General features: G+C 44.0%; 1 protein-coding gene across 16 annotated transcripts in view; it reads left to right on the top strand.

Moving 5' to 3' along the window:
- The window catches only part of ERC1 (ELKS/RAB6-interacting/CAST family member 1), a 468735-nt gene that overhangs the window by 386798 nt on the left and 54098 nt on the right, over nucleotides 1-27839 (top strand). For all 16 annotated transcript variants that reach the window (XM_073621610.1, XM_073621608.1, XM_073621618.1 and 13 more), the window contains one exon: nucleotides 9783-9930. In XM_073621610.1, the coding sequence (XP_073477711.1) occupies nucleotides 9783-9930 (148 nt within the window). The remainder of the gene's footprint in view (nucleotides 1-9782; nucleotides 9931-27839) is intronic.

The following is a 27839-nucleotide window of genomic DNA, read 5'->3' as shown; positions in this document are numbered from 1 at the left end:
TTAATCGTAATGGCACAGCACACCACACGCAGTGGAAATCGCACCCGCACTGGGAACAGTACTGCACTTTGCAGGTCCTGTGTGGGCTGCTATTTCTAAAATGCTGCAGGAACCTTTTTCCTACGTTTCAGGAGGCACGGCAGCCCATATGAATGAATAGGCTGTTGTACCCATCCAAAATGCGGCTTGCAAGTGTTATTTCCTTTATTAGTGGAAGTGATCTGTACAATTGCAGCTATTTGTTGCCTAACCCTTGTGGTGCCAGATAGCGCATGAAACTCTGTGGGACTTACTGGGGTTAACAATCCTTGAGTCCTCAGCAGGACACACACCTTTTAGTTATAGATTTCTCAGATGTATTCCCACATAATTGTATGTACACAGATATATTGCAGGCACAGACTTTGTGATCTACAGAACTCTCTATATCTGTTCTTGTTCTGTATATATGGACAATGCACAGTACCACTGTCCCCTTGTCCTGTGTGCTGGATGTAATTATCAGTGTTTGTTCTTAGTTTTATATGTATGGACTTTGCACATTACCACCACTTCTCTTGTTCGGTGTAATTGTCCGTGTCTGTTCCCATTTTGTATATATGGACTGTGCACAGTAGTGCTTCTCTTGTTCTGTACACTGGGTGTAATTCTCTGTATCGCTTCTCATTCTCTATGTATGAACACTACACAGTACCACTTCCCTTATCCTGTATGCTGGGTGTAATTCTCGGTATCTGTTCTTATTCTACATATATGGACTTGCACAATAACCACAATAACGCTTCCCTTGTTCTCTATGCTGGGTGTAATCCTCAGTATGTGTTCTTATATTTTATTTTATATATATGTATGTATGTATGTTGGATGTAATAATATGCATGAAGGCTGCATAGTACCACTTCTCTTGTTTTGTTTGTCTGGTGTAATTTTCTGTATCTCTTCCTTTACTGTAGTTGTAGATGCTGCACGGAGCAGTATTAGTAGTTCTGCATACTGTATATCCTCATCTGTGTAGTAGAACTCCTCTTGTTCTGACTGCAGGATAGTATTCATTCTAAAGCTTGCTAAAGATGGGTAGCCTTTTTTGTTCAGCCAGTGGGCAGGATTTCTCCATCTACACAAGCAAGGTGGACAGAGGAATACTCCCCCCAGGGGACATTGTATTCTGATAGCGGGACCCGGCGCTGTCAGAAATTAATGATCAACGGCTGCAGCCATTCATCGACAAAATGTTTCCAACATGTACCTTTTGCAGAAGTCAATCACACAATCCACTTACAGTATCTCACAAAAGTGAGTACACCCCTCACATTTTTGTAAATATTTTATTATATCTTTTCATGTGACAACACTGAAGAAATGACACTTTGCTACAATGTAAAGTAGTGAGTTTACAGCTTGTATAACAGTGTAAATTTGCTGTACCCTCAAAAATACTCAACACACAGCCATTTAATGTCTAAACCGCAGGCAACAAAAGTGAGTACACCCATAAGTGAAAATTGGGCCCAATTAGCCATTTTCCCTTCCCGGTGTCATGTGACTCGTTAGTGTTACAAGGTCTCAAGTGTGAATGGGGAGCAGGTGTGTCTAATTTGGTGTTATTGCTCCCACTCTCTCATACTGGTCACTGGAAGTTCAGCATGGCACCTCATGGCAAAGAGCTCTCTGAGGATCTGAAAAAAAAATTGTTGCTCTACATAAAGATAGCCTAGGCTATAAGAAGATTGCCAAGACCCTGAAACTGAGCTGCAGCACAGACCATACAGCCATTTAACAGGACAGGTTCCACTCAGAACAGGCCTCGCCATGGTCAACCAAAGAAGTTGAGTGCATGTGCTCAGCGTCATATCCAGAGGTTGTCTTTGGGAAATAGACATATGAGTGCTGCCAGCATTGCTGCAGAGGTTGAAGGGGTGGGGGGTCAGCCTGTCGGTGCTCAGACCATACGCCGCACACTACATCAAATTGGTCTGCATGGCAGTCGTTCCAGAAGGAAGCCTCTTCTAAAGATGATGCACCTGAAAGCCTGCAAACGGTTTGCTGAAGACAAACAGACTAAGGACATGGATTACTGGAACCATGTCCTGTGGTCTGATGAGACCAAGATAAACTTATTTGGTTCAGATAGTGTCAAGCGTGTGTGGCGGCAACCAGGTGAGGAGTACAAAGACAAGGGTCTTGCCTACAGTCAAGCATGGTGGTGGGAGTGTCATGGTCTGGGGCTGCATGACTGCATCCTCAGACGGAAGGTGGAGGAGCGCAAGGTCTCTTAACATTCACCAGCTCCGTGACATCGTCATGGAGGAGTGGAAGAGGACTCCAGTGCTAACCTGTGAAGCTCTGGTGAACTCCATACCCAAGACAGTTAAGGCGGTATTGGAAAATAATAGTGGCCACACAAAATATTGACACTTTGGGCCCAATTTGGACATTTTCACTTAGGGGCGTACTCACTTTTGTTGTCAGCGGTGTAGATATTAATGGCTGTCTGAGTTATTTTGAGGGGACAGCAAATTTACACTGTTATACAAGCTGTACACTCACTCACTACTTTACATTGTAGCAAAGTGTAATTTCTTCAGTGTTGTCACATGAAAAGATATAATAAAATATTTGAGATACTGTATGTAAGCGAGGAACGGCCACATCCTGAACAAAATTTAGCCGGTCCCTGCTGACCGAGCTAAATTTCGATCCCTCTATGGTGCGCTTTAGCCTGTAAGTGTGAATCCTGTGCAGTATCACTTCTCTTAACTGAGCTCTCATTTTTAACTGCCTCCATCTTTTCTTATTCTGAAATGCTAAAGTTGAGGTTTCCTGGTGTTCAGCATTGGAGACAGAGCAGAAGTTCAGTTGAGCCCTGTACAGTGATCAGTCACCCTCCAGTCTCCCATCCATCTCCTGTTCCACTCTCCCAGCCTCCAAGATATTTGCAGTGTAAATAAACGTGTTTGCGTAGACAGCAATTAACTTACTTTGGCCCCCTGGATTAACTTAGTGGGGAATGTTCCTGCAGCTGCCCAGCACTGTGTCTGTTCTCTGCAAACACTTTGCTGGAGTCAGCCAAACATACACTGCGCCCACCTGACGGGACAGCAGCCATTTTACTGTGTCACTTCCATATTATTCTGGTGCAGGCAACTGCAGCAACACCCCTGGGCCTATAGATGCATTCCAGCATTGAGAGGGTTTGTGTCAGTCCTACAAAAGTAGCACTCATTGCTTACCTTCCACATTTCTTTTACAATGTCAGCATGACGATCAAATTCTTAGCATTTTAAGTGTCAACCTCCATACTGCTTTCCACACAGGTTTGCTATAAAGTGGATCTACTGTTTGCTTTTGCACAGGAGGCAGTGACATGATATCAAAAAAAGTTTTGCACCCAAGTTCCTCCATGTGACCTAAACACTAGGCAGAGACCATAGTCTCTGACTATCAGGAGAATCATAGATTTTTACGGCGTTGGAAATTGATCAGATGTGTTTTTTTCCAGCCAGATAAACATGGTTATGTTTGAGAAGCCAAAGAGTGCACACCATGTGTCTGCTCTCATGCTGTATTGCAACAGGACACACACAACTATATATTGGCATAAAACAGCAACAATTAAAGCAGAACTTCAGCAAAAAATCAAATCGGATAAAATGATAAGTTTGATTAAAGATAAACTAACGAAAATAGATTTGCTGCAATGTTCCCCCGCATCATTTTTTTTTTAGCCACTAGATGACCTCAGTCTGGTGGCCAGCATCATTCAACCCACTTCTTCGTAGGTTATCCTGGACCGTCCTGCAGCCTATGACTGGAAAGTGAAAGAAGAAGCAGCATAGTCATAAGTTCCTCTCTTCGTCACTATGATCTCTCCTCCTATCAGCATACTTCTTGTCAGCACATGAACTGATTGGCTCATGTGCTGCTTCTTCCTCATACTCCAGTTCCGCTGTACATGCACTGCAGGAGGCTGATGCCAGGTCAAATTCAGGCAATTCCTTTGCTTGCATTTAAATAAAAGGCATTTCCTGGAGTTCAGCTTTAAGCATTGAAAAATTCAACAAAAACATAACACTTTACATCAAATATTCTACATTTTGATCAACAGTTGTCTTGCTGAGAGATAAGAGAATCAGCAAGATACAACATTTTGTGTAGAACTGCTAAGCAGGAAGAAAAAAACTGCATATGTAATTGTGTGCAATCATGGCTCCCCCAACAAATAGATAGTTGCAAATGTTATCTAGAAAGACATTTTTTAAAGAATTAATAAATTACACCAATAACACATCTACAGTAACTCTAAAAAAAAAAAAAAAAAAAACTAGTTGCCTTTAAAATATTAGAAGAGCATAATTTTGTGCAGGCAGTTTGCTGGCCATGTGATCCAGCAGACAGTACGATGACCCCCGCCTGGGAAGGGTCAGTCAGCTGGGGCCTGAGGATTAATGTCCTGGATTTTGGGACTGGACCAGTGAAGCATCACTTTTCTGTGAGTGTCAGCTGTGGAATGCAGGGCTGCTGGGAAAAGGGGGGTATCCGGGAATAGGGCTCACCCGGGATTGATGTAGGCAGAGGTCTGCCTGAAAGTTGGGAGGTAAACAGCTGGCCAGTGGCAGAGTGGCTATAATTACCTGCAGGAGTCTGTAACTCTGCAGGCAGACAGGAGGATTAACAAACCATCAGAAAGATTTAGGCCCTGGATGTAATGGTGCAGGCAGGGATGTGTGGGGTCCCACTATATCATGTGACTCCACTTTCCATCTCTGTAACCTCCAGATAAACTTGTCAGTAATGGATGACTGGAAGAAATTGAGTCCAGCAGCTTTATAATGTGCATAAAGAGCATAGTGGCCTGTCATGTGTCAGTCTGTACTGCAGCCCGTGCTGCCATATACTTCTCTCGCTTGGCCTCTGCTTCTGAAAATGCTTCTTGCACTGGCAGTGCTTTAATGGTTTACTTTGACTAATGTCATCTATTGTTTCTTTCTCTTTGCTCTGGCCTATTATCACTTACCATTCTTCCCATCTCCAGCCTGTAGTCTCATATTATTATTATTATAATACAGGATTTATATAGCGCCAACAGTTTGCGCAGCGCTTTACAACATGGGGCAGACAGTACACTTACAATACAAATCAATACAGGAGGGATCAGGGGGCCCTGCTCGTTAGAGCTTACAATCTAGAAGGGAAGGTCAAGTGGAGACAAAAGGTAATAACTGTGGGGGATGAGCTGATGGAAAAAAAAATTAAAGTACAGTTGTTAGGTGTGGGTAGGATAGGCTTCTCTGAAGAGAAGGGTTTTCAGGGATCTTCTGAAAGCTAATAAAGTAGGAGATAAGCGGACAGATTGGGGTAAGGAGTTCCATAAGATTGGAGAGGCTTTGGAAAAGGCCTGGAGGTGAGCATGGGAGGAGGTGACAAGGGAGCTAGAGAGCAGGAGGTCTTGAGAGGAACGAAGAGAGCGAGTAGGTTGGTATTTAGAGACTAAGCTAGTGATGTAGCTGGGGGCGAAATTGTGGATGGCTTTGTACGTAGTTGTTAGAATTTTGAATTTAATTCTTTGGCCGAGCGGAAGCCAGTGGAGGGATTGACAGAGAGGAGTGGCAGACACAGAGCGATTGATAAGGTGGATGAGTCTGGCAGCGGCATTCATAATGAATTGAAGAGGTGATAGACTATGTAGAGGTAAGCCAATGAGAAGGGAGTTGCAGTAGTCGAGGCGAGAGATGACCAGTGAGTGAATTAAGAGCTTTGTTGTGTCATTGGTTAGAAAGGGGCGTATTTTGGAGATGTTGCGGAGGTTGAGGCGGCAGGATTTAGACAGTGATTGGATGTGTTGCTTGAAGGAGAGTTCAGAGTCTAGGACTACACCTAGAACCTTGGCATGTGGGGATGGGCTTATAGTTGTGACATCAATTTTGACAGAGAGATCAGGGGAAGAGGCATAGGGGGGAGGAAAAATTATAAGTTCGGTTTTGGCTAGATTGAGTTTAAGGAAGTGGTGAGACATCCAGACTGATATATCTGAGAGTAAATTACTGATACGTGAGGAGACAGAGGGAGTGAGCTGAGGGGTAGAGAAATGGATTTGGGTGTCATCAGCGTAGAGGTGGTATTGGAAGCCATGGGAGGCTATCAGTTGACCCAGGGAAGCAGTGTAGATTGAAAATAGTAGAGGTCCAAGAACAGAACCCTGAGGGACCCCAACAGAGAAAGGAAGAGGAGAGGAGGAGAATTATAAGAAACGCTAAAGGTGCGGTTGGATAAGTAGGAAGAGGACCAGCGAAGTGTACAGTCACGGAGACCAAAGGCGTGTAGTTTTTTGAGGAGGGGGTGGTCAACCATATCAAAGGCAGCAGAGAGGTCCAGGAGTAGGAGTACAGAGTAGTGTCGATTTGGTTTTGGCCATTAGTAGATCGTTTGTTAGTTTTAGGAGAGCAGTTTCTGTGGAGTGTTGAGGACGAAATACAGACTGAAGGGGATCGAGAAGGCCATTATCAGCGAGGTGGACGCTCAGTCGGTTGTAGACCAGACGTTCGAGGAGTTTGGATAAGAAGGGGAGCAAGGAGATGGGGCGTAGGTTGTTAAGATTGGATGGGTCCAGTGAGGGCTTTTTAAGTATGGGTCTGACAAGTGCATGTTTTAGAGAGTTAGGGAAGATGCCAGAAGAGAGGGAGAGATTGAAGATGTGGATTAGAGAGTGTAGTATAGGGCCAGAGGGTGAACGTAGCATTTGTGAGGGAACAGGATCCAGAGGGCAGGTGGTAAGGTGGACATTAGCAAGTAGTTTAGCAACTTCGTCTGTAGTGGTGGGGTTGAAAGAGGGAAATAATGACTGTGCCTGTGGGCATGAAGTGTAAAGTGTGGAGGGTGTCGGCACAGTAGAGATCTCAGCGCGAATAGTATCAATCTTCTGTTTGAAGTGATTGGCGATCTCCTGTGCAGTGAGTGAGTTGGCGGGTGGAGGCGGTGGAGGACGAAGTAGAGAGTTGAAGGTGGAGAAGAGTTGACGGGGACAGGATGATAAGTTGCTAATGAGAGTGGTAAAAATATTTTGCCCTTTCTGCCTGCTCCCATCTGTACTATCATCCCTCACTCTTTTACTCCCTGATGTGGTCTGTACTGTCATCTCCTACCCTTCTTCCTAGCTCCGATCTATATAGTCATGTCTCTCCCTTCTTACTAGCTCTGATCTTTACTGTCTCTTTATACCTTTCCTCTCAGCTCTGGTCTTTACTGTCATTTCTCACCATTCTTTCTACTGGGTCTGTACTGTAATTTTTACCTATCCTACCTTCTCTGGTCTGTTATCTCTCATTCTTCCTTTCAGCTCTGACCTGTGTTTGCATCTAGTGTCCTGTCCCTCTGATCTTGTCTGTACCATCATTTATGAACTTGCTTTAATACACAGGTCTGTACTGTCCTGTTGTCATCTATAGCCCTGCCAGTCTACTCTTGTCTGTACTTATAGTAATAATAGCTGTATGGTTGGATGAATCATGAAAATGCACCACATCCCTATAAGTAACTAGTTTTAACAGAAATAGGATGGGATTTTGCAGGTGCCATTTATGTCCACCAAAAAGGGAAGTATAAAAGTATATATGTTTTATTTATACAAAGATTAAAAACCGTAAACTATAAATGATAAACATGTATACAACTGGACTATGTGTTTTTACATAATACTGAGTTCCAAGAGCACTTTGTCTTCTACATGTTTCACCACATTGGCTTCTTCAGGATGTATTAAAGTGCTGCAGTACAACAGGGCTCCCAGAAGTTGCACCCAGATAAAACCCAGGACCAGGGACAAAGGCATTGAACAATCCCAGACGGCCTCAGGGCGCATTGGGGGCACCTCAAAGTCCAAGATTGGGCCCCCATTTTACCTATACCAACACAGGGCAATATAAGATTAAAAAGAGATCAGTAGTGAAAAAAAGCCTGGGGAGATGGAAAAGTCAAAATTTGAATCTGCTGAACTGTCGATGGCCGCTTATCTCCACGTGGAGATGTTTCCCAGGCACTGCCACAGTGAGGGCCCAATCTTGAACTTTGCGGTGCCCCGTGGCCATCTGGGATCGTTCAACCCCTTTTTCCCTGGTCCTGGTTCTATCTGGGTGCAATTTCTGGGATCCCTGTTTTACTGTAGCACAATAATACTTCTTGAAGAAGCCATTTTGGCGAATGAAGACAAAGTGCGCTTGGAACTCAGTATAATGTAAAAATATTTTGTCCAGTTGGATACATGTTTATCAAAACTCTTGTCTATACAGTATTGTCATACTGCCTCTTCCTGCATATACTGTTTAGTGCCCTGTCGCTCATCTCTGACTTGCACTGTCATTTATTGTCCTTTTCCCCAACTCTGATCTGTACTCCCTTTCTGCTATAGCCCTATAGTGTTATCATTCCTCCCTACTTCAGGCCTTTGCTATCTTTTGTGTACTTGCTCTAGTCTGTACTGTCATCTGTCGTCATGCCTCCTTTTTTCTGGCCTGTATTCTTGACGCCTCATTTTCCTCCCGCAGAGAACTACTTCATACCAGTCATTGAATTTTCTGTAGTATTATGACCTATATTCTGACATATTTAAGCACCTTTCAGTAGTGTGTTGAAGAATTGGAGTGCAGGCTTAACCGTAATAAAAATGTAATAGGTCTTAACAAAAAAAAAAAAAAAAAAAACACACAGTGTGTGCAGACATTGGCAGTAAGGATTTCTCTGTGATATTCTAAAGAAACATTGGCATTCAACAATTTTCTCTATGTATGTATGGTCAGTTTAGTAGAACGGTTGATTGGATATTTTTCCAGCTGTTCTTCATTATCTGCTTGAGATAATGTTAGGATCTCTGCATCATCTTAAATGTGCACTCTCAGGCCAAGGTTATGTGTTCATACCGAATTATTTAAAATTTGTTTGGCTGTCAGATTGTGTGAGAATGCCCATCCTCCATCTTAGATTCTAGGGCAGTCTAACTGGTATCAGAGGGTGTAATGTTCTCATTTCTTCCTGTCTCGCCTGATAGATGTTACTAGTACCAAGTTTCACAGACTTACTGGTAACACTGAGCTGCTGTGGGGAATTGACGTCCTCCAGGCCCTTCAGCCTGTTAACACTCCGCTTGCAGAGGTCAGAGCCCCACTTAACATAGTTTATTTTCCAGTGCTGGGTCCTTATTCTGAGACTCTTGATACTGCCGCTGTCTGCCCCTTCTAACCTTCCCATGCTGTCCATTCTAACATTAAGGGAGAAAATGGTCAGCTGCTCTATCCAATAATTTTTTTTTTTTTATGTGGGTTACTAGTACATTTTTTGTAGGGAAATAAGCATACACTAGCATGCCATTATTGGACATGCAGGAAACCCTTAAATATTTCATGGAATTTCTACTATTAAGATGGCCATATATGTGACAATACCATTGTTCAGCCTTCATTTTGATTTGAATTTCCATCAAAATCAGAATAGAATCAAATTAATTATCTATGATATATGAGTTGAAGAAACCCCAAATCGAATGTGGCGGAAAGTCCTGTTGCTTTCTTTGATATTGTTTGAGGGGATCCTACATCATATGCTGGTATATGGGTTAGATCTGGATGGTGTAACCAGGGGCTATTCCAGGGCAACAGAATACAACTGAAGTTATTCTTCTTGTATGTCTTGTATCTTTTTTTTTTTTTTTTTTAATTTTTTTATTTAGTACACCATTGTTGTTTTGGCATGGCATACACCCCTTTAACTCAGGCCCATTTATTCATACCCAACAGGCAAGAAGCCCTCCTTGCAGCCATCAGCGAAAAGGATGCCAACATTGCGTTATTGGAGCTGTCATCCTCCAGGAAGAAGAAGACACAGGAAGAAGTAGCGTCTTTGAAAAGGGAGAAGGACCGACTTGTTCAGCAGCTCAAACAGCAGGTGGGAAAACTTCTCTAAATGTTTACAGAATATGATGATGATTAAAGAGGTTCTCCATACAAAGGTTTTTTTTCCATAAATGTTAGCTTGAATGCGGCCTCTGTCCAGCAGTACTATAGTTTAGTTATTGAATGGTGCCGTTCTGAGAAAAAAAGGTTACTAGGGCCTCCCTGCTAAACATCAGTCTGCAGCCTCTCACCTTGTGTCTTGCTACAAAGTTAGTGTTGTAGTTTCATCACTGTGGGAGAGAAGACTGAGGAAATACCCCCTCCTGTCTGCAGCAGACTGATAGCATCTTCTCAACCTAGGCAAAGTCACTGGCTGGAGACCAAGGGCACCTTTCTAATAATAAAATATTGTGACTTGTCAGGAATTTATTCATATGGATTTGTAACGTTTCTGAAATGTCCACTTTAGGACATGGATAACTGAGACCCACTGTAGTGTAACAACCCGACCCTGCAGGGTGATGCTGTTGTCCAAAGCAAGACTGGCATTTTACACATCTGCAGCCTGCTCGGCACTCTGTCACCTCTTGTAACCCTCTGCTGGCACAGTGTGAGCACCGACGCACTGCAGCTCATGAATCAGCAGCCAAGGCTGCCTGTGCCAGGCAGTTTTTTTTTTTTTTTGCTGGCAGTAGTCTGTGTGTGATGGGGATGTGAGCCAGGGTGTGTGACATTCTGCAGACTGCCTGGTGACATCAGAAGGAATGGCTTCCAGCTCCTCTGCTCGCACACAGAGTCAGATCTCATTTGGATTTATGCTCTGGAGAGCAGCAATTTGCTTGTGCTTTATGTTTAAAATCAACTGCCATACTGTCCATTTCCTCTGTGTACTTGTGCTAACTTATTCTAGCCATACATTGTTGGAATTTTGGTTGATTCTTGTGAATCTTCTAACCATGGGTGGCCCTGCTGGTACTGCCCAGAGCAACCTAATTCGATTGAAAAATCAAGGATGCCAGGCCGAAAATTGTCAACTGAACAGTAACTGCAGTCACTGTTTAGGTATTCTAACAGTCTCATTGAGAGCTGTCAGAATACAACAGTTGACAGGGGAGATTTGTCCTTCCACGCTGTTTAGCGTTGATGGAGGGATCAAGAGCATTTTCTCTAAATCTAAGTGTGTATGGCCAGCTTTACCAAGCTGACCTGACAGCTCTATCATTCTATCCATATAAAAGCAGGGATAGTAAAGGCAATAGAGTATAAAGTATGATTCCAGCCAAACAGCTAGCAGTTAAAATGCATATGTGTCCAAATCACTTAAATTCTGTTCAAATAGTCTTGTGATTTACACACTCCTTCCCAAGGCCGGCATCAGGGGGGTAAAGCCATTACAACTTTAAGAGGCCTGAGGGGCCCGCCCGGGCCAGAAGGCGGCAGGAAGGGTGAAGTGGATCCATGCTGTGCAGTGTAGAAACGATCTCACAGTTTCTGCTGTTCTTGTGTCATTGACTCAGGCATTGAGCTCTTTACTGCCACCTCTGGCTACTATGTGCATGTGCACCCCTCGTGTGACAGTGATCTGCCTGTACTATGCTTCTCAGCAACATGTCATCCTTGTGAAAACGAGCTGGGACCAGGTAGGAAGTTAAAAGTAGGGGCTGTGAAGGAAATGGAGGGGGACTGTTTGTTTACAGGGAGGGGCCAGAGGCTTGTGTGTGTACAGATTTGTGTATGTGGGGCTGCCATATATACAGGTGTGTGTGTGGAGGGGGGGTGGCTGACATATATACAGGATTGAGGTGCGGGGGGCTGAGTGCGTACAGGTGAGGTGGCCGGTGTGCGGATTCAGTAGGATGGCCAATAGGCAGGCCCTGGGGAATGTTGGTGGTCAGGCTCAGGGGGGGCGAGGGGGCCCAGGCCTAAAGCTGTGTAAGGGGCCCAAAAATTTCTGATGGCTGCCCTGCTCCTTTCATGTTGCATGTTTGCAGCTACAAGTGTCTCCTCCTTACCCACTCACACAGCTCAGAACCAATGCTGTCCTGCTTCCTTAGCCCTCCCCAAACACCAGATTTTTTTCTCCCTCTTCTTCCTTTTGTGGCATTGGAAAGGGAAGTTAAGGGAAATCTCCCCAGTGGGATACCTGAGAGGGGTTAAATCCCTCCCTTACGCTATCCAAAATGGAAAAAAAAAAATCATGGGAGAAACACTTGGGGTGCTATTGCTAGCTTGTACTTCCAAATACACTGCCCGTCATGCCAACCAATCCAGAGAAAAGCAACTTTTTACCTCTTGCTCCTCCACTGCTTCAAGCTACAAGCTCTAGTTGTGTTGAGCACCCAAGGCTAAGGAATCTCCCCGCCTTCTTGTGCTATTTCTAGGCTAGTCAGTGTTACCACATTCTCCCGCATACCTGGAATCGCTGGGCATTTGCGTCACTCCCAATGGTTGAATGGAGCAGCAGCTGAGGGCAGGAGAGGAAAGTATGGGTTGCTCAGGAGGTGTGACTTTAAAGTGGAAATGTTGCTTTGCCCTTCATGGGCATGCCACTGGTTTGCTTTAAATACATAGTCACTGACCAGGAACATGTATGCAGATAAGATGTCCTTACTCTGCTCACGTTTTCCTGGTCTGCATGCTCAGAACAGTTTAACTTGTCATTCTCTCACTTTCACTGGTACTTTCAGCCAAATTTTGTGTCATCATGATGCTGCCCGGGCTGGCCCACTTTTGGTCTCTTGAGTGGGGAGGGAGGGCCTGTGTCACACCCCAGGAAGAGGAATTTGAGAGGCAACACCACAGAGAATCAAAATTTCCTGTTTGTAATTCCAAATACTGAGTCATACATTTGTGATGGGGGTTCCGCTTTCACCAAGAAATTCTTTGTTACTCCAGCATTATACCAAGCTGGGGAAAAGAGATCAGGATCCAAGGGAAAGGTGCGCTTGTGTGGCTTTTAGCTGCTAGAGAACTGCAACTCCCAGCAAGCCACAAGGAAAGAGTAGGAATTTATTCGATTGGAACTGTACCAGGAAGGAAGCACTTTAGTAACTGCGCTCAAGGAGCTGACAATCTAAGGTCCTTATCTCTCTGACACACACACACACACACACACACGCCAATTTAGACAGGAACCAATTATCCTGCTAGCAAGTTTTGTGTGGAAGGAAACTGGAGTAACTACATACCCAGAATCAAGCACAGGAAGAACATGCAAACTCCATGCAAATAGTGTTGACATTGAACCGAGGACCACCGTGCTGGAATGCAGAAGTGCTAACCACTAAGTCACTGTGCTGACAACTTATCTCTTAGTTTACTGACCTCCAGAGATGACAAATTCATGCTCCCCATCGGTGCCGCTTCTTCTGCATGAAATCTTCTACGTTGGGCATCCAGTAATAATGTGCATATACCCAGCATCTGACTCCATTTTCAGCATCTTCAGGTAGTGAGAGTGGACCAAAAGAGAACACTGCAGACAGAAGATACACACACAGCCTCATTTACCAGAAAACTCTGCTTCATGGCAGTTATTTTGTTTAGGCTTTTGTTTCACTTTAAAGAGGACCTGAACTGTGGAAGCTGTACTCAAAAAAGGCAGAAAAGGGACTTGTCGTCAAAGCTTGGCTGTACTTTCCCTGCAGATTATCTTTTTCCAATTAATAAGGTACAGTGCCTTATTCTGAGTTCTGTCTTTGTTTGCAATGATCTTGGTAGAGGCAGGGCTTTGTCCAGGAATCCAGGTAGAGAGAGAGTATCACCGCTCCAGGTGGGTCAAATCAAAGTAAAGGGCATCTCCTCCAGTCTAGAAGTCCAGGTGCTGGCAATGCTGTAGCAATTAGTCATCAAAAGAATTTCTGGACAGCCGCACTCCAAAAAATATATTTGCCTTTATTTAATAAGGTATCATCCAAAATAAAAGTCACAGCAAAATGGAACAAAGCTTACGCGTTTCGCACTACAAGGAGTGCTTAGTGATAGCTATGACTAAGCACTCCTTGTAGTGCGAAAAGCGTAAGCTTTGTTCCATTTTTCTGTGACCTGTATTTTGGATGATACCTTATTAAATAAAGGCAAATATGTTTTTTGGAGTGCGGCTGTCCAGAATTTCTTCTGATGACTAATAAGAGGCAGGGCTTTGCTTCATCATGTCAGAGCTGCCCCCCTAATAACTTTTGATCTGATGAGGGAATTTGTAAATCTAAATACTATGGTACTCATAAAAATCAATGACTCCATCCTGTGTGGTTTTTACATATTGTTGCAAGAAGCATGTGTAATGATTTCTGTGAAATTTGTAATTATTTAAACTTTAATAAGAAAAAAAGCAGCAGGGGAGGTGAATAAAGCACAGAGATCTTTACATTGCAGATCTTCAGATACAGCTTCCTCTGCAGCATGGAGAACATTGTGGCATCATCAAATCTAACTCCACATCTAGTGAGACTAGCAGTCATAGCAGTCAGAGGCAGCAGTGCCCTAGATCATCCCATACTGCAGATATACAGCTATGAGACTACAAAAAAGTGCCCAGGATCAGAAAGTGCACTGATGGTTTTTAGGAGCGATACGAGACAATACAGTGAGAAAAATAATTATTTGATCCCCTGCAGATTTTGTAGGTTTACCCACTTACAAAGAAATGAATGGTCTATAATTTTTATCATAGGTGTATTTTATATGATAGAGACAGAATATCAACCAAAAATCCAGAAAAAAACCACATGATGCAAATGGTAGAAATTGAGTTGCAGTTCAGTGAGTAAAAAATAAGTATTTTATCCCCAAACAAAACATGACTTAGTGCTTGGTGGAGAAACCCTTGTTGGCAAGCACAGAGGTAAGACGTTTCATGTAGTTAGTTACCAGGTTTGCACACATCTCAGGAGAGATTTTGGTCCACTCTTCTTTACAAATCTTCTCTAAAGCCTTCTCTAAAGGCTTTCTTGGCTGTCGCTTGGCATCTCGAAGTTTAAGCTCCCTCCATACATTTTTTTATAGTACTAAGGTCTTGGGACTGGCTAGCCCACTCCATGACCTTTAATGTGCTTCTTCTTGAGCCACTCTTTTGTTGCCTTGGCAGTATGTTTTGGGTCATTGTCATGCTGGAAGACCCATCCATGACCCATCTTCAGTGTTCTGGCTGAGGGAATAGGGTTCTCATCCAAAATTTTACAATACATGGCCCCATCCATTGGCCCCTCAATGCGGCAAAGTATGCCTGTACCTTTAGCAGAGAAACACCCCGATGCTTGACTGCAGGGATGGTGTTCTTATGGTCATAGTCAGCATTTTCTTCCTCCAAACACAACGAGTCGAGTTAATGCCAAAGAGCTTAATCTTGGTCTCATCTGACTACAGCACTTTCTCCTAATCCTTCTCTGAATCATTTAGACGTTCATTGGCAAACTTCAGATGGGCCTGTTCATGTGCCTTCTTGAGGAGGTGGACCTTGCGGGCGCTGCAGGATTTCAGTCTATGGCAGCGCATTGTGTTACCAATAGTTTGTTTGGTGACTGTGGTCCCAACTGCCTTGAGATCATTTACAAGCTCCTCCCGTGTAGTTATGGGCTGATCCCCCACTTTTTTCTTATGATCATGACGGGAAATCCTGCATGGAGCCCCAGACCAAGGGCGATTGATGGTTATTATGTATTTCATTTGCAAATAATCGCTCCAACAGTTGAGTCCTTCTCACCAAGCTTCTTGCTGATGGTCTTGTAGCCCATTCCAGCTTTTTTTTTTTTTTTTTTTTAGGATTTTTTTTAAACGGGTTTACAACCACTTTAAATTGACAGGATTAATCTGTGTACCACATGAGCACATACTGTAGCCAGTCTGTGGGGGCCAGAATTATTGTTGGTTGGTAGAGGATTAAATACTTATAAATTGAGTTGCCGTTCAGCAAGCAATATAACATTTGTATCATGTGTTTTTTCTGGATTTTTGGTTGATATTCTGTCTCTATCATTTAAAATACATCCATGATAACAATTATAGACCCTGCATTTCTTTGTAAGTGGCCAAACTTACAAAATCTGCAGGGGATCAAATAATTATTTCTTAATTGTACATCACGGGACACAGAGCCATACTAATTACTATGTGGGTTATAGGCCACCTTCAGGTGATGGACACTGGCACACCCTAAGACAGAAAGTCCACTCCCTATATAACCCCTCCCACTACTGGGAGGGGTTATATAGGGTGAGTACCTCAGTTTTTTCGCCAGTCTAAGGTGTTGGTCACGAGTAAAGATGTGCTGTGCTGAGCTCCACTGGAGCAATCCTTCCTGGGATTAGCTATGCAGCCGGATCCATTGAAAGTGTCTTTTTAGGCCGAATTAAATGGTACCCGGGCCTCGTGCCGGAAGAAATGATGTTTAGCCCGTAACGCTTCTCTTTCTAGAGAGCTAGACCCCGGGATCCAGTGCTTTTGGTTTTTTCAGCCTTACGTTTTTCCTGGTGGGGTGTTTTACGGGTCCAGGAGTGCGGATCCCTCAATAAAAAGGGCCCCAGTTCCTGAAGGTTTTTTAAACGGAGCCCACCGTGAGGGGTGAAGATTGGGTCTGTTGGTTTTACCACAGAAAAGCCTGCGGCGGGAAAGGTAAGTGGAGATTTCTAAGGAATTTTTAAAGTTTCTTATGAATTGTCTCCTTTAAAAAGTAAATGTTGTCATGCCTCAAAGTCACCACTGGGGGCTGTTTAGAGCACGTACCTTGTCATGCTTTCCTACGCTTTGTCACGCTGTCTCAGTAGAAGCTGCAGATTCCTCCGGCGAGCAGCCCCAGAACTCTGGTAAGATTGGGGGGGATTTTCTTACAAAAACACCCCCCCCCCACCTGGAAAAATCTCTCCCTGGATAGTGGGAAGCCAGAACAGTCGGCGATGCCGCTCTGTTTTTTACCGCCCCTGCACGACCGTTGGATTACTCTATCTCCTCCTCGCCATCCCCCCCCCCACACACACACACACACACACAAGCCGATCCCGTCGGATCGGAGCCCCGTGGCCGTTTTTGAAAAGAGAGGGGGCGGGGCTTAGCACGGTGTTGCCGTGCGGCAACACTCAGCGCAGGAGTATGTTTTAACTCCATTATTTTCTGGCTGCAGCTGTCGGAGGGACACAAGCGCAAAAAGGGGCATGTAAGAGGTTGGTGATACAGGCATTCCCTTGGCACATTCCCTTGGCACATTTGCTAAAAGCATCAGGCTGAGCGTTAATAGCAGCGGCAGTTGCTGGACTATTTGCTCAAGCAGTGAATGTGATTTCTTCTGATTTCTTCTGGTAGTACCTCTGCATTTGTGCATCGGGCTATGGTCAGAAGGGGGGGTAAAAACACCCCAAAAAACGGCTCAAGAGGGACTCCTTCAAGCTCAAAAAAGCCTAAAATCATTTCTAAAATGACATCCTCCCCTGAGAGATCTGAAGTGGCTGGTCAGAGCGAGCTGTCAGGGACATCAGGTGGTGCAACTGTTTCCAACACTGGAGCCCTCGTCTATGTTACTGAAGCAATTTTTTCCTCAACCACATTAGGATTAGCGGCTTTAATCACATCCCAGAGTGGGACTAAGCACGATAGGTCCCCTTCCGTTACCCAGGACCCTCAAACTGAGGAACCGGGGGCGGGAGATGATGAATTTTTCTCAGGGGACCAGGCAGAGGCCGATGACTCCTCGTCTGAGGGGTCAGGTTCACAATCTGAAAGATTGATGGTACAATCTCTCTTTATCCTATAGAGGAAAAGTTTAATAAAAAAAATGGGAGATACCAGCAATTGACGCTGCTATATCCTCTGTGAATAAAAGTTTGACTTGTCTGGTAGACAATGCTCAAATGCTCAATGGATAAGAAGTTGGAATTCCTATTAAAGAACACTTTTTCTCTGGCAGGTTCAGTAACTCAGCCTGCGCTGGCAGCAATTGGTGTATGTCAATCCTTGAGAGACCAGTTTAAACAGGTGCTCAAGATTATTCCTGATCAGCAGGCCCAAGATTTAGCCGAGCTACCAGGGGCGTTATGTTTTGCAATAGACGCTATGAGAGATTCTATTTTCCAGGCATCATGCTGGGCAGGTGCATATGGGTAGAATACTATGGTGAAAAACAGGCCGAAGCGCCCTGCAAAAAAGCTGCTGGCTAGTTTTCCGTTTCGTGGTTAATGACTGTTTGGGGATGATCTGGATAAGTACATCCAAAGAATTTCTAATGGGAAAAGTACCCTTTTGCCAGTTAGGAAATGGAATAAGCGTATTTCATTTAAACAAGCCTCTTCTCTAGTGCCAGGAGCATCAGCCTCCAGGCAGTCTCGACGGCCTCCACCGTTAAATTCAAGAGGTAAACCTCAGGTTCAACCCCAGGGACAAAAGGAGTCCTGGGAAAGGAAACCTACAAAACAAAATACTAAAGCCTCCTTATGAAGGGGCGCCCCCACTCGCTCGAGTGGGTGGAAGACTTCTGCATTTCTCAAGGGTCTGGCAGGAAGAGTGTCAAGACAAATGGGTGGCTTCCTCAATTACTCTAGGGTACAAACTAGAGTTCTGAGAGTCCCCGTTTCCTCGTTTTCTCAGATCAAATGTTCCCAAGGATCCAGAGAAAAAGAAGTCTCTCTTTCAAGCATTGGACCATCTTTTGTCTCAAAAGGTGATATCGGTGGTCCCCATATAAGAGCAGGGATTGGTGTTGTCAGACCCATTCTAGATCTTAAAGATCTAAACCCGTTTTTGAATATCCGCTCTTTTCGCATGGAGTCAATCCGATCAGTAGTCTCCATCCTACAAGGAGGAGACCTTCTGGCATCAATCCACATCAAGGATGCATACCTCCATGTGCCGAATTTCCCCGCTCACCAGAAATATCTACACTTCGAGGTACAAAATCTTCATTTTCAGTTTGTAGCTCTGCCTTTCGGTCTAACTACTGCACCTCGAGTGTTTACAAAGGTCCTGGCCCTTCCTCTAGCCAGATTAAGGGCCCAAGGTATAACCATTATAGTGTAACTAGATGATCTGCTCTTGATAGACCAGTCGGTAGCCCGCTTAGACCAAAGTATGGTCACCACGGTCAACTACCTGGAATACCTAGGTTGGATTCTCAACCTAGAGAAATCTTCCTTAAAACCATCAAGGAGATTGGGTCTGATCATAGATACAGTCCAGAAGAGTGTATTCTTACCCCAGGAGAAGATCAGTGCCATAAGGGAGCTGATTCAGGTAGTCAAGGCAAAGAAGAATCCTTCTATTCGACTTTGCATGAGGTTGTTGGGAAAGATGCAGTGCAGCGCTCAATACAGGTCAGATGTATACACATAAAATGTACATATTAAACGTACATAACTAAAACGCATGAGGCAAAGTCCCAAAAAGTATATCTTAGTCCGAGGAGATCAAAAGCTGCCCACTTGTAGAAGGGGGATCCCTCAGTTGGCAAGGAAAGGGTGCAGTGATAGGATAAGATTGTATTCGTTGTATCACCACCAATGTGAACCTCCACCAAGGGTCTAGGCTGCTCACCTTATTGAGTGGACCTTCTGCGTTAACAGCAAGGTCACTCATGCATTCCCTTCCACAGGGTAGATTATGGAGATAGGGGTCCACAGGCAGTATCCCAAATTCAGTCTCATCGGTTGATATATATCATGTTAAAAACAAAAATAACAGGACATAGTGCTCTCCATATGAAAAGGTATAAAATTTATTAAATAAGAAAAATATTACTCACAAAGCAAGCACTGTTTCCCAGTGCAGGAGTATACAGCATAAAATGAACCAGATGGGTGGCTGTACTGACATCACAGAGCCCCTCGCACGCGTATCGTCCGTGTGGACTTCCTCAGCGAATGATTCCTTTCCTTGCCAACTGAGGGATCCCCGTTCTGCAAGTGGGCAGCTTTTGATCTCCTCGGACTAAGATATACTTTTTGGGACTTTGCCTCATGCGTTTTATATATGTACATTTTATGTGTATACATCTGACCTGTATTGAGCGCTGCACTGCTATATTTTGTGTATGTCTTTTTAGGTTTTGTATATTGACCTACAGTGTCCAGCTGCTGAGTTTTAGTAATTAGGTTTTGCGCTGTCTGTTTCTTGTGTTTAAGTGTTGGGAAAGATGGTGGCTTCATTCGAGGCCGTTCATTATGCTCAGTTTCATTCTAGACTGCTGCAAAACAGTTTCCTATCGGCTTGGAACAAGAAGGTCCAAGCTTTAGATTTTCCAATGTATTTGTCTCCAAAGGTGCGCCAGAGCCTCAGTTGGTGGTTGATAACCAAGAGTCTGCAGAAGGGAAAATCCTTCCTACCAATTACCTGGAAGGTCGTAACAACAGATGCCAGCCTTTCGGGTTGGGGAGCAGTCCTGGAAGAGGCGACTGTCCAAGGGAAATGGTCCAGATCAGAAATGACTTTGCCCATCAGTATTCTAGAGATTCGGTCAGCGCGCTTGGCCCTGAGGGCCTGGACGTTCAAGTTACGGAATTGTCCTGTCAAGAATCCATCCCGACAATGGCACAGCAGTGGTCTATATCAATCACCAAGGGGGCACGAGAAGTCATGCGGCCCAGCGAGATTTGAATCATATGCTAACTTGGGTAGAAAACAATATACCTTGCTTTTTGGCAGTCTTCATACCAGGAATAGAGAATTGGCAGGCAGATCTGCCCTCCAAAAATACTGTTCTTTCCTCCACATTGCCAAGCAGACCTATTTTACAACTCTTATTAACACCTTCTCATCCAATCGCCGTAAACTCTTCTCTACCTTCAACTCTCTACTTCGTCCTCCACCCACTGACTCACTCACTGCCCAGGAGATTGCTAATCACTTCAAAAACAAGATTGATACAATCTGTGATGAAGTCTCCACTCTACAGGTATCTCCCCCAGTTAAGACCCCATGTCAACAGGTACAACTGACACTCCCCTTATTCAAATCTGCTACTAAAGACAAAGTTGCTAAACTCCTTTCTGTCGCCCATCTAACCACCTGTCCCCTGGACCCTATTCCCTCTCAAATGCTACGGTCGCCCTCTGACTCTATCCTACATTCTCTAACCCACATCTTCAATCTCTCCCTCACCTCTGGCATCTTCCCCAAAGCTCTAAAACATGCACTGGTCACCCCCATAGTTAAAAAGCCGTCCTTGGACCCTACCAATCTTAACAACCTACGCCCTATCTCCTTGCTCCCCTTTTCCTCTAAACTCCTTGAACGCCTAGTTTACAACCAACTGAGTGACCATTTCATTAAGAATAACCTTCTTGATTCCCTTCAATCTGGATTTTGCCCTCAACACTCCACAGAAACTGCTCTTTTAAAACTCACAAATGATCTACTAACTGCAAAAACCAACGGACACTATTCTGTACTCCTACTTCTGGACCTTTCAGCTGCCTTTGACACGGTTGACCACCCCCTCCTCCTCAAAAAACTTTACTCCCTCGGTCTCCGTGACTGTGCTTACTAACAGACATATCTGTATGGATGTCACACCACTTCCTCAAACTCAACTTGTCCAAAACTGAGCTTATAATATTTCCTCCCCCATGTGCCTCTTCCCCTGATTTATCTGTCAAGAGCATTGGCACAACCATTCACCCATCCCCACATGTCAGCTTGCTAGGTGTTATCCTGGACTCTGAACTCTCCTTTCGGCCCCACATCCAATCACTTTCCAAAGCTTGCCGCCTCAACCACTGCAACATCTCTAAACTACGTCCCTTTCTAACCACAAAGCTCCTGATTCACTCCCTGGTTATCTCTCGCCTTGACTACTGCAACTCCCTCCTTATTGGCTTACCTTTAAATAGACTATCCCCCCTTCAGTCCATCATGAATGTTGCTGCCAGACTCATCCATCTTACAAACCTCTCAGTGTCTGCTACCCTTCTCTGCCAATCCCTCAATTGGCTGCCACTCGCCCAACGAATTAAATTCAAAATACTAGCAATAAGTTACAAAGCCACCCACAACTCTCCCCCCAGCTACATCACTAGCCTAGTCTCAAAACACCAACCTAATCGCCCTCTTCGTTCCTCCCAAGACCTCCTGCTCTCTAGCTCCCTCATCACCTCCTCCAGGACTTCTCCCGAGCCTCGCCCATCCTCTGGAATTCCTTACCCCAATCTGTCAGACTGTCTCCAAATGTATCCACTTTTAGGCGATCCCTGAAAACTTTCCTCTTCAGAGAAGCCTATCCTGCCTCTACCTAACAACTGCACTATTTTCTCCATTAGCTCATCCCCCACAGCTATTACCCTTTTATATAACTTGACCTTCCCTCCTAGATTGTAAGCTCTAATGAGCAGGGCTCTCTGATTCCTCCTGTATTGAATTGTATTGTAATTGTACTGTCTGCCCTAATGTTGTAAAGCGCTGCGTGAACTGTTGGCGCTATATAAATCCTGTATAATAATAATAATAACAAAAAGATCGACAACTTTGTGTCAAGAACAAAAGATCTGCTAGCGTGCAGGACAGATGCCTCGGTATTCCCGTGGAATCAGTTCGCTCTGATTTATGCATTCCCTCCTGTTCTGCTGCTTCCATGACTTCTTCGCAGGTTCAAGCAGGAAGGAAAGTCGGTGATTCTTGTGGCCCAGGAGATCTTGGTTTGCAGTGATCATAAAGATGGTGGTAGGGGACCCATGGACCCTACCACCACGTCCAGACTATCGCAAGGTCCGGTATTCCATCCTACCTTGCAAACGCTAAATTTAACGTTTTGGCTATTGAGACCCACATTCTGAAGAAGCGTGGGCTGTCAGGTTCAGTCGTATCTACCTTGGTTAATGCAAGGAAGCCGGCCTCCAGAATTATATATATTATAGTGTCTGGAAGGCATATGTCTCCTGGTGTGAATCCAAGGGTTGGCACCCCAGGAAGTATGTCATAGGTAGAATCCTTGACTTTCTACAAATGGGGTTAAAAATACATTTACCAGATTCTATCAGGTAGATGTAAAAAGTTATGAGGATATTGCCTTTTGATACAGTGTGCCCCATGCTGCAGCATAAATCCTCTAATCTCATGGTGCCCTAATTTTGTTGTGTATCCCTCCCTTCAGTTGGCATTGCTCTGGGACATCCCACATAGTAATTACTAAGGCTCTGTGTCCCGTGATGTACGATTAAGAAAATAGGATTTTTATAACAGCTTACCTGTAAAATCCTTTTCTTTGAAGTACATCACGGGACACAGAGGTCCCTCCCTTCTTTCTGGTATACTTGTGTATTGCTTTGCTACAAAAACTGAGGTACTCCCAGTAGTGGGAGGGGTTATATAGGGAGTGGACTTCCTGTCTTAGGGTGTGTCAGTGTCCATCACCTGAAGGTGGCCTATAACCCACATAGTAATTACTATGGCTCTGTGTCCCGTGATGTACTTCAAAGAAAAGGATTTTACAGGTAAACTGTTATAAAAATCCTATTTTTCCCCACTGTATATCTTTCAGGGTACATCTTCCAGGTTACATCTTGATGTTTTAAAGGATTTGTAAAGGTTTGCTTAAAAAAAACAAAAAAAAAAACATGACATGCTTACCTCCTCTGTGCAGTTAGTTTTGCACAGAGTGGCCACGATCCTCCTCTTCTTGAGTGCCCCATTGGAGTGCCACTCTCCCTCGGGGCACTCGTGCGGGCTTGTCCATTGACACAGACAGAAGGACTCAGGCTTGCCTCCCGGCTCCCACGTCATTGGATTTGATTGACAGCAGCAGGAAACAATGGCTGTGCTGCTATCAATCTATCCAATCAGGACCTGAGACACCGGCTGGAGCTGGTGTGCTTGTCCCTTCGCTGAAAAGACCAGGTTCAGGTAAGTAAAAGGGGGGCTCTGGGGGGATGCTGCATCACAGGAGGTTTTTCACCTTTAATGCATTCAATGCAGCCCCTTTAAATACAGATCCACTTTAAAAGGCATATTAATACAAAAAATGGAAACGTTTTGTTGGTAAAGGCTCTATTCAATGTGGTTTCCATTTATTTAGTCTTGAAAATTCATTGAAAGGAAGTGGCTCAGCAACAGGGTAAGACAGCCATTCAGTGATTTTTCTTGTTCCTTATGAAAGTGGAAAAACTCCTTAGCTGAACAGCCGCAGATTTACGCAACCCCATTTGCAAATGTGTACATCCAATTAAGTGAACCTAATTTTAATACAGTATGTTTAGAATGGGCAGATTTTGACAGCACTGAGATACAAAATTTAAAAATGTTAGGCGATTGTAGGAGAAATATACATGCATCATTTCTATGGTAGACAAATCCTTAACCCTCTAGCAAAGATTCTGTCCAGACCCCTCCGCCCTAGACTCTGATCCTATTTCCAGAATAATGACAAGGTATGTTTAAAATAGAATGACCGGAGGGACCTTGCTGCAGAGACAAGTAAAGCTGGCCATACACTGATGGTTGTTAGTTTTTTTTTTTTTTTTTGTTCAGTCTGCTGACTGAATGAAAAAAAAAAAGCAACAGGTTCTACCAGCCATACAAACAAGGTAGCCGAAGGATTTCCTTACTGCCTGAACATTGTATTATGACAGCGGTACCTGCAGCTTTTAGAACACACTGATCAAGTAAAGTTTACCAGAATGTCCCAAGTGGGGATGGCCATACACTGATCAGAATTCACCAGCTCCCTGCTAAGCAGGCCAAATTTCAATCAGTGTGTTGCCAGCTTAAGGAAACAAACATTTTCTAAGACTGGGAGAATTTGGGTTATATACTAACTTTTTACAAGTTACAGAACTAATAAATTGCTTCGGACACCACCTCCAGATCAGCATTTCTTTATTATGGTATTGTAGATACAAATTTCAGATTGTTGCACAGAGGGATAAACATGAGAAGGACAGAATGTTAACGCTCTGATGTTGGATTTTCTCATTTTAAAGTCAACCTGTGCTTTTCAATGCAACAGGTTCACTTTAAGGCCCCATCCCCAGCTTTCACACAGTCGTTTTTCTTTCTTTACCTCACCATTCACCCCCCCACTGCAATGGAAATACACATTACTTCCTAGTATAGAGTTGCGTGTGACAGCTATGTTTTCTCCCACTTTGTGCAGCTGAGCACAACAATGGGGGGGGGGGTTGAAAGCTCAAAGGTAAATTAAAGGCATGATGTTATGCACAGAGGCAAACACCTGATAGAGGGCATAACGTAAATCCCAGAAGTAAACAGCTGATGGAGGGCATAGCAAGAAGTCCCAAGGCGAGCAGTGGAAGGAATGCAAATACCTGACTAAAATTACTGTATATACTGTAGTGTGTGTGTATATATGTGTAATATGTTTTTTTTTTTCCCCAAACAAATACATCCATTTGTTAGTGAAAATTTGTACGCCCTGTGAAAACAACAAAAATACTCTGCTCTCAGATGACTTTTCAGGTCCTCTGTGGGTTCAGTCCCTGTAGCTCAATCCTTGATTAGGAGCTGGAGGCTTCACACTGGCTTGGATCTGCTCCTGCATTCCTCTGTGCTGCCGGTCCAGATGTTCCATATCTGGCCTCTCCTGGTGAAAACATCTGTGTAATTTCTATGTCATCAGGCCTGGACCTCCCCGATCTGTTCCCTCTTCTTTGTCACCTGCTGCTCACCACAGCGTCTCACTTTTTCAGTCCATAGGCTGGTGGCTCGCCAAAGTAAGATCTGGCCTTCCTCCACTGCATTTGACTCTGTCCTGCTCCTGACTTTTGGCTGTCTGGAGTGGGGCAAATGCATCAAATACATCAACCCTGCCTAAAGCTGGCCATGCACCAGTAGAGTTTCATTCAAAGTTGTTTGTTTAAGGAACGTTAATTCAATTCTCTAATGGTTAGTGGGGTCAAATTTACCTTAATTTTCAAGCATAGTGGTGAGAATATTCTAAGGAACAGAATGGAAAACAATTCTCAACTGAGAAATTCTGTGAATGGGGTATTTCATTTTTTTTTTTTTTCATATTCAACTGAAAGAAATTCTGTGAATGGGGTATTTCATTTTTTTTTTTCATATTGAAACCTGTTTCTTACATCTGGGTTTACAAAATAAGCAGGGTTGGACAAAAATTAGTTGACTCAATGATTGCTGCAAAGAATGTACTGACAAATGTTTTCTCAGAATTTCTATACACGTTTTGAACAAAACCTACACATGGTTGGCCAGCTTACATCTACTTAATGTCTTCTGTTGTAACAATTAGCATTATTATTACATTTTGGATAGAGTAGGGGAGGGTTATAACCCTGTAATGTTTATTTTATAATGACACTTTCTGTGGTGTGATGCATTGGAATTTCCATTCATTGAGAATAGACCTCTAAAGCACAAATACAGTATGTGCCATGTGTTTCAGTGCACAACAATGCATAACTGTAAGCAGTCTGTGCGTTGTGATGCACTCAATTGAAAAAATAGTTTCTGCAAGGTCCCATTGATTTCGAGAGGGTTGCCAATGCACTAAAACACAGGTTTTAGGCCTACGCACACTGGGCATTTACCCCGTGCATGAGATTCTGATGTGCGAAAGCGGGTAGAAAGTACAAGCACACCATCCAGCCCTGCTTCCAGCAGCCGGTAATACCTAAGAGGCTGAAAGCTGCTGTGGCTGTACACTGCATCCAGTGGTACTACAGTTTAGGGTAGTATATGCCCAGGGACGAATGCCTAGAACGCAGACCCCTTTCACCTGTGTAGGGTTGCCACCTGTCCGTGATTCACAATCATGCGTCCGGGTTTCAGACTGCCTGAAACCCGGACACATTATTCAGACTGGACTATGGCTTCCCAGCAGGTTTGCAGGCTGCAGTTGGCTAAGCTGAGAGTTTCTGTTACACACTCTTTCACATTGCCCAAAACCAGCACTAACAATACTAACAATTCCCCCAACCCCCGCCCCCCACACTGACGGGAAAGAAGAGAAGACTTAATCTGCACCTCTTTCTCCCACCCCTACCCCTCAGTGTCTGCCCACACTCCAATCCCCGGCGCTGTGCCTTAGAAAAGGACAGTGGGGGGCGGAAATTGGAAGTCCAGCAGCCTCAGATACATCTGAATGAGAGGTGTTGACTGTCAAGGGGCGAGTGAGCTCACCATCCATCCCTGTCTATGACTGAAGTCTCTCCCCTTCTCTCTCCTACCTCTGAGTACACAAAGGTAAATCAGGGTTCTAAGCACACCCCTTATATCAGAGTTCCCATTTACACCAGAGACCTCAGTGTTCCGCTTACATCAGAGTCCTGTCCGTACGTCAGAGTTCTCAGTGTCCTCCCTTAAATCAGGGTTCTAAGAGCATCCCTTATGTTAGAGTCCCCAGAGTTCTCACTTACCTCAGAGTCTGCAGAGTCCCTCTTTACCGTGAAAGGGAACTCTGTGGATTCAGATGTAAAAGGTGAACTGTGTGGACTCTGGTGTAAAGGGGGACTCTTGTTATTAATGTCATATGATTAGAAATGTTATTTAAATGCAAAATATATGTATAGTTTATACTGTAAAAAAAAAAAAAAATACTGTGTGCTGCTAAAGTGTTCAGGTTTGATTTGAAGAAAAGGTGGCAACCCTACATCTGTGCCTTTCACCCACACAAAAACAATAGAATCTCATGCATTGGGGCTAAGCTCCCACTGTGCGTGAGGCCTAAAACCAGTGTTGTACCCTTTCAGAATCAATGGGCTGCTTTACTGCAATGCAAGTTAACACACATTATGTAACGGACTGCAATACAGCAGAGATGTCTGAATAAGATCTCATGAGACCACTACTTCTATACCATCAGCAGCAAGACTTTCTGAAGTTGTCAGCATAGCTAAAAGCTCTGGGACCAGAACTGGACTCTCTTCCCCAATAAAATTAAAACTACTTTGGTGATGCATATCATGGTCTATAAATGATAACTGTACACTGACGAGCAAAAGGATAAGTGTAAAGATACATTAATTTAGACAAAACATTAATGTTAAAAAGAAAAATAATCTAGTTTTGGATGAA

This window comes from Aquarana catesbeiana, linkage group LG03 (genome assembly GCF_042186555.1).
Source record: "Aquarana catesbeiana isolate 2022-GZ linkage group LG03, ASM4218655v1, whole genome shotgun sequence".
Taxonomy (NCBI): domain Eukaryota; kingdom Metazoa; phylum Chordata; class Amphibia; order Anura; family Ranidae; genus Aquarana; species Aquarana catesbeiana.
This window is presented reverse-complemented; position numbering and strand designations above follow the sequence as displayed.